This window comes from Platichthys flesus, chromosome 11 (genome assembly GCF_949316205.1).
Source record: "Platichthys flesus chromosome 11, fPlaFle2.1, whole genome shotgun sequence".
Lineage (NCBI taxonomy): Eukaryota > Metazoa > Chordata > Actinopteri > Pleuronectiformes > Pleuronectidae > Platichthys > Platichthys flesus.
This window is the reverse complement of record NC_084955.1, coordinates 23,837,102-23,849,450: the sequence shown is the minus strand read 5'-3', so window position 1 is coordinate 23,849,450 and position 12,349 is coordinate 23,837,102. Positions and strand designations below refer to the sequence as shown.

Below are 12,349 nucleotides of genomic sequence, written 5' to 3'. Positions count from 1 at the left end.
GAAAGTATGATTTTTAAAACTTTTCATGCAATAGCAATTTTTTCAGCCGTCCTACATGAGGTGAAAAATGAATTAAAAAAAGATCTGTACAAATATATAAAATATATGAATAATAAGAGAACTGAGTTCTATGTTTAAAAAAAAAAAAAGCTGGTGTGAAGAATGTTTCCTTTTTTTTCTTGTGAGATTTGTAAATAACAGCAATTTTTTTTAATGTTCTGGGGGGGGGGGTGCAGGGGAAATTTCTGAGTATGTGTACATTTTATTTTGTATCACACAGGAAAACGTTCAGTTTGACTGTTGCAAAGTGGGTGTATGATATTTCTGATTGTTGTTCATCATGATGCAAGTTGTGTGTTGTGAAAAAAGGGAACAAGATGGAGACCAGTGGTGAAGAAGAGGTTTTGTACAGGTTGTTTATATGTGTGGGAAGAATTACTGAGAATAAAACGGGACCCGGGTGAAAAGTTCTCTAGTCTCAAGTCGAGTTTGTTGAGTTTCATACGTTGATCATATGTTCGTTTGACACTAAGTTTAATTACTTCCTCTTCCGTGACCTTTGACCTTTAAGCACACTGACACAATATAGTTTGATTCATCTTTATAATAATCCCATTTTGTTTGTGTGGTAAGAATGGGAATAATATTAACATCATAAATATGTTTGTTTTGTAGGAGGAGATAAAACAATATTAGTTTCCAGTCATTGTTTACGAGCTGTGATGTGAAGAGTCAGTGCAGCAGACGACCACTAGAGGTCACCCTCCGACGATGCCCAGAGAAAAGTTGCCTCAAAGTCTATAACGTGAAGCTGCTCCTCTTCCTCTCTCTCTTCATCCCTCACTTCATCCCTCCTTCTCTCCCTCTCTCCCTTCATCCCTTCATCCCTCCTTCCCTCCCCCTCCCTCTCTCTCTTCCTCCATCCCTCCTTCTCTTCCTGTTTTACTCACTCCATCTCTGTCTTCATCCCTCCCTTGTTCTCTCCCTCATTCTATTTCTCTTTTCATCCCTCCCTCCTTCTCTCACTCACCCTCATCATCCCTCCTTCTTTCCCTCTCTCCCTCACCCCATCTCTTCCCTGTCTCCCTCACTTCATTTTTCTCTTCTTCTCTTCATCCCTCCCTCGTCTCTCTAACTCTCCCTCTCTCTTCCCCACTCTTTCTGATTCTCTCTCTCTCTCTCCCCTTCTCACTCTCTCCATCTCTCTCTTTATCACTCCCTCTCTCTCTTTCTCTCCCTCTCTCTATCTCTCTCTTCATCCCTCCCTTCTTCTCACCCTCACTCCATCTTTCTCTATACATCCCTCACTTGTTCTCTCCCCCCTCTCTTTCTTACTCTGTCCCTCTCTCCCCCTCCTCTCTCTCTATCTCTCTTCGTCCCTCCCTCCTTCTCTCCCCTGTCTCCCTCACTTCATTTTTCTCTACTTCTCCTCATCCCCCCCTATCTCTCTCTTCCCCCCACTATATCTCCCCCCCCCCCTTCTCCCTCTCTTCCCCTCCTCTCTCTCTCTCTCTCTCCCTCTCATATAAAACGTTCCCCCCCCTCCACTGACTCTCACATCTACACACTCCTCCGTCCTCGTCGCTGCGTCTCCGAACACCTGACCGTCCTGAAGGAGCTCCCTCGCCCCAGGACTCCCTCGCTCGCTCTTCACCTCCCCTCAAGTCGTTCTCTCGCTCTCGGCTCAGAGTCAGGAGGAGATTTTTCTCTCTCTTTTTTTTTCTTCTTGTTGTATTTTGCAGCTGAGACGATCGAGGACAGTTGGACATGAGGGCAGATTCTCCACGAGGAGGCATGAGCCCCACGTGCCTGTGGGCGGCTGCTCTGCTGCTGTCAATCATCTCTCTGGTGAGTTAAATGTCATTTTGATTTTGACCTTTTGGGTTTTGTGTGTCCTCTCGTATCTTCTCGTGTGTCCAGATTTGTGTGTTTGCTGTCGCACAGTGTGAAAAATGAGAATCAAAGATCACGTCAGCAGTAGTTTGATGATGTGTAATCCTAAAGAATTCAAAGTGTAATGTTGTGTTTGCAGTTTTCTCTGAGTCTCCAGGTAGATTCACACGTGACAGTCGAGTCAGAGTTGTGTGTTTTTAACAGATACCGACAACTCATTCAAATCTTTGTGAATTGACAAATGAAACCCGTCCTCACACAGACCTGCTGGACCCCCCCCCCCCCCCCCCCATGTACCTCCTGCATATCAAACCCAGCGTCCCTGACAGAGCATCCTGAGCATCCACTCGGCTCCTCGACACTCTTGTGACAACACAATTCTTTTAATCCCTGCAGAGACAGTTACCCCCCCCCCCCCCCTCACCCCCCATCACCCCCCTCACCCAAAGATAAATCTGTCAACAAAGCAATCAAAGGCGAACAGGAGACACTCCTTCTCGCCCCGAACACAAAAAATAAATTCCATAAACTTAATCCCCCAAACTCGACTGCCCTTAAAAAGCTCCCGGGGCTGTTATCTGTGTTTAATTTGCATAGTGATGGAAAGAAGTCAATTACTATTAATTATTCTCTACAACTTAATACCCATTATCGAATTGAATTCAATGTCTTGAAAACCATAAACTCAATTTCACAGCTGACTAAGCACACTAATCATTTCACCCCCCTCCCCCTCCCACCACCACCACCACCACCACCACCACCACCACCACCTTTCCTTTTCCTTTATTATTATTTTTAAACGAAGCGTCTTCCGGCTCTGAAGGGAAACAAGGATTCTTCGATTCCACGAGCAATAACATTAACAAACATGGATTCTCCTGTTGCCTCCGAATAGAGACCGTCATTAAACTGTGTGTGAGTCGTCTGCGAGCATCATGGCGGATTGAGCCGATCTCACAGCATTACTTGATGGGTGTGTGTGTCTGTGTGTGTGTCTCTGTATGTGTGTGTATGTGTGTTTTTCCAGACCGGGCTGCCAAATTGCTTCGCTATGCTTTAATGGGATGATCATAATTGTTTCGTACTCGGTGCATCCTAAGCTTTCGCCTGCAGCTCCTTCAACAGATTGACAGACCCATGGGAACCTCACAAACTTATTTTGGCCGCCTTTGAACCAAGTCGTGTGTGAAATAATATGATTATGCGTTTCTCCTCTGGGTAAGAACTGGTGGCCAATATATTTTTTTTCCTCCCCCCTCTCCTCTTCCTCCTCCTCCTTCTTCCTCGTCTTCAAACTGCCCCACTCTCTGATATCCCGCAGTCTGTCCACGCTCACTATTTATCCTCCTCAGAAGTCACGGGGATAATCGTGCCCCGGCCGCTCAAAGCGCCGCGGCGGTGATAGCACTCGGCTCCATCCGCAGCTTCCTGTGATGTCTTGACACACTTTTTGATTTGTCATCATCTCTGACCCCCCTCAGGTGCCACTTTGATATCACTGCGAGAATACAGGCCCCGGCTCTTAGTGGGTGTCAAACGCCCCGTAGTTGATCCATCAGCTCAGCGACCGGGGGAGCTCACGAGGCGAGACAAGATAAATTCACTGTAAACGACGAAGACGATGATCGTCTCCCCAGAGCCTCGACTCTAAAGACGCCATCAACACCGAGCAGCCTTCGTCTTTCTGTCTGGAGGAGCAAGCCCCTCCAACGCAGGGAAACCGAAGTCGGTGTTTCACGAACCCGTTTGAAATCACAAATTATATTTAACATAAGCACGAAGCCCAAAGGTCACAGGTTCGTTCCCCCGTCAGCCCACATGGCTCTGGATCCCAGCTCCTCTGACTCTGAGCCTCTCCGGGGCTCAGAGCATCAGTTCAACACCTTCAATTTAAAAACCAAATAAATCCACACAACAACTACTTTTTAAAAAAACACTTTGCATTGTTGATTCCTCGTCGCTGCAGCTGAAGCATTCAATCAATGCTGTTCAATAAAGTGGCTACCCCCCCCCCCCAACCCAACCTGCTATGGCCCCCTGCCCTGCCTTCCACTCGGTCCCTTTCTGTCCTCGCTCCGTTGTACCACAAGTGTCGCGTTCACACATCCTGCCCACACGGCAGCAGCATCCAGCCAAATGAAAACCGACTTTCATTCTTCCCTCACCGCCGAGCCACGCCGGCTCCTCCGCTGGTTCTATTAGAGGTGGAATGTGTTTGGTTGTCGGCAGGTTCCAGGCCCATAGAATATCCTCGGGTGGGGGTGTAGGGGGGGTTGTTTATCTTCCTGTTTCAAAGAGCGGACGCCTGCTTCTTATCGCGGTGTAGCCGACGAGCAGATAGCATTTAGGTTTGTCCCACCGCCTGCGTGTGTGTTTGCATCTGGCAATCAGAGAGTGGCTTCCTGAAGGACTTGTGCAGAGCGAGGCTGTTTGTGTTATCTCTCCGAGGGGATTGTGCCTCATGAACCGAGCCTGGGAACAATATGAACACAGTTCCATGAGGTGGAGTGGGGGGAGCAAACTGCAGGGGAGGGGGGGGGGTTAGAGTCTTAATGTTCATAAACCGAAAGTTTTAGACGAGATTTTACTTTTGGCACAAACTGGAAACAGGAAGTTCAGTTCGAACAAAAAGAGGATTTTTGAAAACGAGGATCTCTGAACTTTAGTGTGATACTGAATCACCCGAGTCCTCATTAAAAGCTGCTGATGACTACCAAGTCTTTTACTTTTAATGTTATGTCGTTAAAGGTTTTAAATTGAAAGTCGTTCATCTTTCGAAAACATTAAATATTTACTGGGAATAAAAATACACAAAAATCATCCTTACATGTAGATTTATTGTAAACACTGGAAACTCATCTGCTTCATCGTGTGTGTGAGAGAAAAAAGAAATGAATCTTTGAAAACATCACAAGGAAAAACACAAACATGTGATGTGATGGAAAACAGTGGATTCATGAACGATTTAGATTAAGAAAATAAGATTTCAAGGTCAAACTAATGAAATGACACAAAGATCAGCTGCTTCTTCTTGAATAAACCTGCACATCTGCACGTTTTAGATCCTAAAATAAGAATCGTATATTTTTGCTTTTATATTCCATAACTTGATACTTATCTCTTCACCAAAGGAGTTGTGTGTGTGGCTTTTAAACGGTATTCTGAGCGGAAGAATCAGATAAATCTGAGTTCGGCTCTTGAACAGACGACAAAATGAAAATAAAGAATTTGACCAGACTTTAAGAGTTTCTACGCGTAAAGACATGAATAGAAACAGTTAAAAAGAAATAAAGAAACATGTATAAACGTAAACTTTTTATAAACTCATTGTCTTGCTCATTGTTGCTTATTTAAATTATTTACATTTTGCCGACAGTGAAGATCAGGGGTCGTCAAAGGTTCAGACTCTAATCAATAGACTTTCAGTCAAAGTCAGAGAGAATCTCCTGTCTGCCAGCTGTGTGTGTGTGTGTGTGTGTGTGTGTGTGTTTGTGTGTGTGTGTGTGTGTGTGTGTGTGTGTGTGTGTGTGTGTTTGTGTGTGTGTGTGTGTGTGTGTGTGTGTGTGTGTATGTATGAGAGAGTGAGTGATTGAGAGAGTGAGCGAGAAAAAATTGAAATTTGAAAAAAAAGATGAGGAAGGAAAAGAAGACAACAAAGAAAACGGAGATGAAGAAGATGATGAAGAAGACGAAGATGAAGATGAAGGAAAGATGCGTGACAAATCGTCTTCACTAATTAAAGCATCAGATCAGAATATTTCTGATCTGATCATATTTAAATAATATAATCTTACCAACTATTGATAATTGATTGTTAACGAGCTGATATGACTCCTTCAGGTGGTGTTTGCCCTGGGGGGGGGGGGGGGGGGGGGTCTCAACAGTTATTAACGCATCATAAATGATGAGTGATACATTACTTTTGTGTTTTCTTTATTACAAAGTATTTTAATGAAAGTATAATTGAAAAAGTTTAGTTGGTAAATTCTGGATAATGGTCCAAGTCGTTAACTCTTTATTTTCAGGACGTTTCCAAACCAGCAAACCAGTGAAATCAAATCAAACTTCACGTCGTGATTAAATAAATTCAAATTAAGTGCAAATTAAATTTCACCTTTAACCGTCGACAACGTTCTTTTCCCTGATTTAATATGATCCACCGCCGAGAGACTCAAATCTGTTAAACCCAAACTTATCATCACACTGTCGACCTTTACACCGCCATGTTGGTTCTTCATCCAGGGACTCGTCCTCTTCTGTCTTTTCATCCTCTTCTGTCTCTTCTCTCTCTTCTCTCTCTTCTGTCTCTTCTGTCTCGTCTGTCTCTTCTCTCTCTTCTGTCTCTTCTGCCTCTTCTGTCTCTTCTCTCTCTTCTCTATCTTCTCTCTCCTCTGTCTCCTCTGTCTCTTCTGTCTCTTCTGTCTCTTCTGTTTCTTCTCTATCTTCTGTCTCTTCTGTCTCTTCTTCCTCTCTCTTCTGTCTCCTCTGTCTCTTCTGTCTCCTCTGTCTCTTCTGTCTCCTCTGTCTCTTCTGTTTCTCCTGTCTCTTCTGTCTCTTCTGTCTCTTCTGTCTCTTCTGTCTCTTCTCTCTCTTCTGTCTCCTCTGTCTCTTCTTCCTCTCTCTTCTGTCTCCTCTGTCTCTTCTTCTCCTCTTCCTCTCTCACTCGCTCTCTCACTCCTTGTTTGTGCTTCGCTCACGTTACTGACGCCAGCCCAAGGTAAACCTCGGCCCCCCCGAGCGTCGGTGCAGTCAGCTCTGAACGCTGCTTTAGTCGGGACTGCCTCTGATCTGCCTAATCTCCCCGGGCTGGATTACAGGTTGGGTTCTAATCCGTGAAGTGTGTGTGTGGGGGGGGGGGGTCTGTGTGTGAGTCTCTAATCCAGGGACTGGCAGGTGCTTTGGATGAAAGCTAATTGCGTGTCACAGTTTGGGGACGGAACACAAACGCCGGTGACAACAGAGGTTCCACGACGAGGAGCCGGTCGGACGCCGAGCGGGGACGTCACGTCTCGGTTTGGAAATAATAAAGAAATCTGATCCCAGTGACACAAAGATTATTCATCAGTTAAAGCTGCAGGAAACTTTGTTGCTTTTCAAAACTCAGCGTTGATCCTAATTTACCGGTTGACAACGACAACGTTCTTCACCTTTACACATTAAATCGCTGCACACACAAAGACACACACACACACACACACACACACACACGCTTAAACCAGCTCAGAGCAGTTTCCTCAAAGCCTTCATCTGGTTTCAGGATCCCGTTGAGACTGGAACTGGAACCTCAGTAATTACTGCAGCAGCTGAACGATGTTTCCTTCGCTCGCTGGAGACGTTCAACGACTTCGACTGGAAACAAATCATGACAAATTTAAATGGCCGCTTATAGTTTGCATCGTGGGTCAAAGGTCATTTCAGGAGACTCTGTTCTTTGATAACTGCTGAAAACACGTGGAAGTGAATTCACATTCAATGTCAATCAAAGGATCTGGTTTAAAAAAAATCCCTTTAACCAAATTGTGCACTTTTTCTTTCACACATTTTTTAACCTTGAGTCATTAAAAGAAAATCTGATGAATCAGTAGGTTTCACTAGTTTGCATGCAGAGTAGAACAAAGACTTCATAGTGTAGCTTGAATATGCTTCAAGGAAACTTCTTATCAATGCATATGTCAATTATTTATATTTATAATATGTTAATTAAATTAATTATTTTTATTTATAATAACAGTGATATAGATCTTGTTATACAGTTATATTTGCCAATTTATATTTAAATATGTTCTTATCAAAGTCTAATGACAAAGAAATGTTATTGAGGCTAATTGATATTTTAACAATTCACCATAAAGTCTGTAATAAATAACAATAAACAACTAAATATATGCAAAAAACAACATGATAAATATTGATAAACAAACAAATATATATATAACGACGTATACATACTGGTTTTAAATGCTAAACAAGGTTTAACCGTTAAAGTGAACTCAGCTCCTGTGTTTCTCTGCAAAGATCCAGTATTTTCTCCCATCATCACTTTTGAAATGAACAGAAATCCTCTGAACCATGATGACTGGGAGCCGCGGTATCGCCTCAGCCTTGTAGCTGATTGGCTGACGGCCTGTAGACACTATTTCACTGAACTTTTACATCCTAAGGAGCTTTATGTTTGACGGTAATGGAGCCGATAAATCGTGGACAGGAAGCCGCCCTCGTCCTCACGCCCACTTTATCTTTTTACGATACATCAGCACGCGGGCGACATGACAGGCTTTGGTTTCCAGCAGGGAGACAAAGGGAGCTGTTCATTAATACACTCAAACGACTGCACGGGGAGGATTCACATTTCTCCTCACCTTGTCACCACAAACATTTCTCTGTGAAGGTCTCGCAGTTTTCTTTTTTTTTAAAAAGATTCAGCTGTGCTCAAAACGTCTTGTCGCTGTTGAAAAGGCTTCAGCCTGCGTGTGGAGTTTAAAAGGAGGCTCGGCCGAGAGGAGGACGGATCCGACGTCTCCACGAAGCCACTGACGGCTCCTTCACACCGGGTCGTTCATCATCGAGGCCTCTTCCAAACAGCCGGAGGCCGTTCCTCCTCCCGGCCTCCTCCTCTGTGGAGTGCACGACGCGAACGTGCGCTCCAGGAGGAAGATCACAACCCCCGCCGCTCTCCCACTCACACCCTGAAGTATCACAATGTCACCCAGGGAACTTTCTGAATGAGAGAGGACCTTATTTTCAGGGTATCGATCGCAGGGTGAAGGTAGAAAACATAAAACCCTTCGACCAGATAGATCTGCTGTCACGTCGCGCGGCCGGGGTTCGGACATCACTGTCACGGGGGGGCTCTGCGGGGGGGCACGGCGAGTCCTCGCTCCCTCATCTGTGTGATTGTTAGAGGAGAGACGCTGAATGAATCATCAATCATCCATTCAGGGCACATTCAGCAGGTAATAGTCGGCTGTGGCATCACGTCTACGCCCGAGCTGCGCCTCATTCATCTGGACGAGTGGCAGGAAAACCTTTCATCTTGATTAGGACGCGCTGCACAGGACGGTTCACACACTGCGAGACTTAGTTACAGCATTAGCAGCGTCTCTTACAGGTGCTGACACGCCGGGGGACGGATAAATCATCTGCACTGGTCGGCTTTGTCTCCTTGACACCAAGGAGACACTGGAGTTTATTAGTCAGAAGGACGACAACAGAGGAGACACGAGGCGGGGACGTCCACCTGCACTGACTTTGTCCACTTCTGCACAAACATAGTTTATGTTCTCTGAAAAGTTTTGTTCATTTTCTACAAAAAACCTTGCAACTTAAATTGAGGTTTGAGAAAATTCATTGTTCGGGTAAATAAACAAAATACAACCAAGGGCGATAGTTTGAGCTCAACAAAAGGATATGTTTAGAGGAATTTTACAATCTAGTTTTAGTTTAAAGGAGGTATTAGGTTTGTGTCTCTCGTTGGAATAATTGTCTCCATCCAGGAGGATTGTTTCTCTGTTGTTTGTGTGTTTGTTAAAGAGGTTACACAACCATGACTGAACGGGTTTCCATGAACCTTGGTGGAAATATGTTGTTGACTTTAGGGACCAGGGTTGTTGTTTTTTTCACTTCCTTTAATAGTGCGAGGTTTTTTTAAAAAAATGTAATTTATTTCCCAGGGATCTTGATAATAAGAGATCCTCAGACGATGCTTTCAAATGTGCCAATGCTCCTCAAATTGGGTCCAACCTGTGTGACTGTCTGTCAACACGTGTTTAGAGAGTTTAAGTTTCCCCTCGTTTCACTGGGTTCTTTGTTTCTCTGCTCCTTCAGGTCACCGGCGCCGGGTCACCGAGTTCAGGAAGCTCGAACTTAAGAGGCAGCTCGAAATCCAAAGCGAAGACGTACTGGAGCGAAAGCAGCAAGGCCGTCTCCATCAGCCGCCTGCTCTCCCAGACGCTCTACGACAAGGAGAACTTCACCTCCCTGGACCTGAACTACGGGGACTCCTTCTCCAAACAGGAGCAGTGGAACTGGCTCGACAACGCCTCGAACCCCCGGGACCCTCGATCCAGGACGAAGAGGAGGCCCATCGTCAAGACCGGCAAGTTCAAGAAGATGTTCGGCTGGGGCGACTTCCACTCCAACATCAAGACGGTGAAGCTCAACCTGCTCATCACCGGCAAGATCGTGGATCACGGCAACGGGACGTTCAGCGTCTACTTCCGCCACAACTCCACCGGTCTGGGCAACGTCTCCGTGGGACTGGTTCCTCCCACCAGAGCTGTGGAGTTCCAGGTGCAGCAGCATCAGCAGTACCAGCAGAACCACAACCAGCAGAACCACAACCAGCAGAACCACAACCAGCAGAACCACAACCAGCAGCAGCAGCAGCAGCAGCAGACGGCCCTGGAGACCAAGCTGTTCAACTGCCGGGTGGAGTACGAGAAGGTGGAGAAGGGCACCAGGAACTCGCTGTGCGCCCACGACCCCTCGCAGAGCTGCCCTCAGGAGCAGACCCAGAGCCACGTGTCCTGGCTGTGCTCCAAGCCCTTCAAGGTCATCTGCATCTTCATCAACTTCTACAGCACCGACTACAAGCTGGTGCAGAAGGTGTGTCCGGACTACAACTACCACAGCGACACCCCCTACCTCCCCACCGGCTGATGGTGTGAGCGGAGGAGGAGAAGACCCCCCCCCCCCTCCCCCCCGTAGAGACAGGCGGTCAGATTATTTGAACAGAAGTGGAGTCGGGACTCTTCCAAGTTGAAGCGTTGACAGGTTTGATTACAGCTAACACGTCCTCGTCTGAGACTGATCCAGCTCCAGTGACCACACCTGCCCCGGGGTCACGGTGGGAGACTTCACAGACTCACAACACTCAACACTACACACACACACACAGCTGCTTATACATCGAAAGGAAATTCTCAAGCCAACCTGTAAAAAATATGCTGATTGTCTTTATGTAAATATATCGTGGATTCCACACAAAGACCTGAGAACAGTTTTATTAATGTTTTCTCCTGCTCCTCTCTGTGTTTATTACGTTGATGGTGTGTTTCCCGTCTCAATCGTGCTTCTCCGTCTTTTCCAATCAGTCTCTGGTAATCACTGCAAACACGTAAATGTCAATGCAAATACGAAGAATCTGTCAGTATGCATTAGAGGGCGTAATGGAAAAAAGCAAACATTTCTGGAGTGGTGTTGTTCTCTGCCCGGTGATTGTTAGAGTGAATATACCTCTCTGGTGTTGTTGTTGGAGTCGTCCACGTACGTGCATGATCAGAATGTGGTAAACAGCTGAGAGACAATCCATCTGTCACAAACAAACCTTCATCGAGCCTCAGACGTCACCGGAGAACAAGAACAAGACAACAACAAAAAAGAGAAAAGAGAGAGAGAGACTTCTGTTTTAATTCTGTGTTATGTGTCAACGCTCGTGAGGCCGAGGGAGGAGCCGAGTTAATGAAACCAGCGGAGGGTTCCAGTCCAACACGAGCAAGAAAATAAAGATTTAAAAGATACAGACGATCATTTCTCTGCACTGCATTTAAAAAACAAACAATCTAATTCTGTTGTTTTCTCCATCCTGCTTAGATTTAGACATTTAGTCTCTCATTTTTGTGAATTTACAGTTCAAGACAGTTTTGGGTGCAGTTCAATCACACGACTGAATGTTATTATAGCTCATTCCCATCATGAGAAGATAATTTATAAAATCAAACATGACTCTGCTCTAATTCCACAGTTTTCTCATTCCTGATTTTTTTATTTTAAACATTTTGATTCCTGTTTTTGTGAATTTACAACAAGCCCAATGTAATAAAGGAGAAAAATCAAAAATCAATTTGAAATCAATCTCGCTATGTTAAAGAAACTTGTAAAACAATGTTAATCTGTGAGATAGTTTTTGAGTCATCCTGCCAACAATCAGACAAACAAACAGAAACCTATCACTTGGTGGAGGTGAACCTCCTCCGGTCTTTGAGATGAAAAGAACAAAGAACAAGGTCAGAAGTGTTTCCACGCTTCAGGAGCCGAAGGCAGAAAAACACATCGAGATGCTGATTTCCCCGATGTTCATTTGACGCCGGTTGAAGAGGAGCGAACAAAGTGCTGAAGTGTTGGAGCTGCTGAAATGTGGCGTCTCGCTCCAAAGGAGTCAGGACATACTTCTAACAGCAGGTGCAAATCACACGTCCCCCCCCCCCCCCCCCCCCCCCCCCCCCCCCGTCCCCGACCTCACGTTTTGCACCTCTCCGCATCCGAGGAAGAAAAATCCAGGATGAGACAAACACGGGCTTTTAATGATATTGGATGTTCCAATTGGCTATTAAACCTTCATTACATAAATTGGGAGCCAGTGGCTACGTGTGAAGCATTTAGTGGAAATGAACACAGTGTAAGAGGGAGCTCCGCAGAGTCAACACCATCCAAAGAATGAATTAAAGTGCCGACA

At 45.3% G+C, this 12,349-nt stretch overlaps 1 protein-coding gene across 1 annotated transcript; it reads left to right on the top strand.

Moving 5' to 3' along the window:
* Positions 1–1,601: 1,601 nt before the first annotated feature.
* Positions 1,602–11,681, top strand: LOC133965025 (neurexophilin-1). The gene is made up of 2 exons (XM_062399398.1): positions 1,602–1,848; positions 9,721–11,681. Exons 1-2 carry the CDS (start codon positions 1,768–1,770, stop codon positions 10,552–10,554), a joined length of 915 nt encoding a protein of 304 aa, XP_062255382.1. The 5' UTR covers positions 1,602–1,767; the 3' UTR covers positions 10,555–11,681.
* The last annotated feature ends 668 nt before the right edge of the window (positions 11,682–12,349 follow it).

Excerpts from the sequence above, each read along its gene's own strand:
- LOC133965025 (XM_062399398.1), top strand. The coding sequence starts at position 1,768 with ATGAGGGCAGATTCTCCACGAGGAGGCATGAGCCCCACGTGCCTGTGG. Across the intron at positions 1,849-9,720 it reads TGCTGTCAATCATCTCTCTG|GTCACCGGCGCCGGGTCACC; the intron begins GTGAGTTAAATG and ends CTGCTCCTTCAG.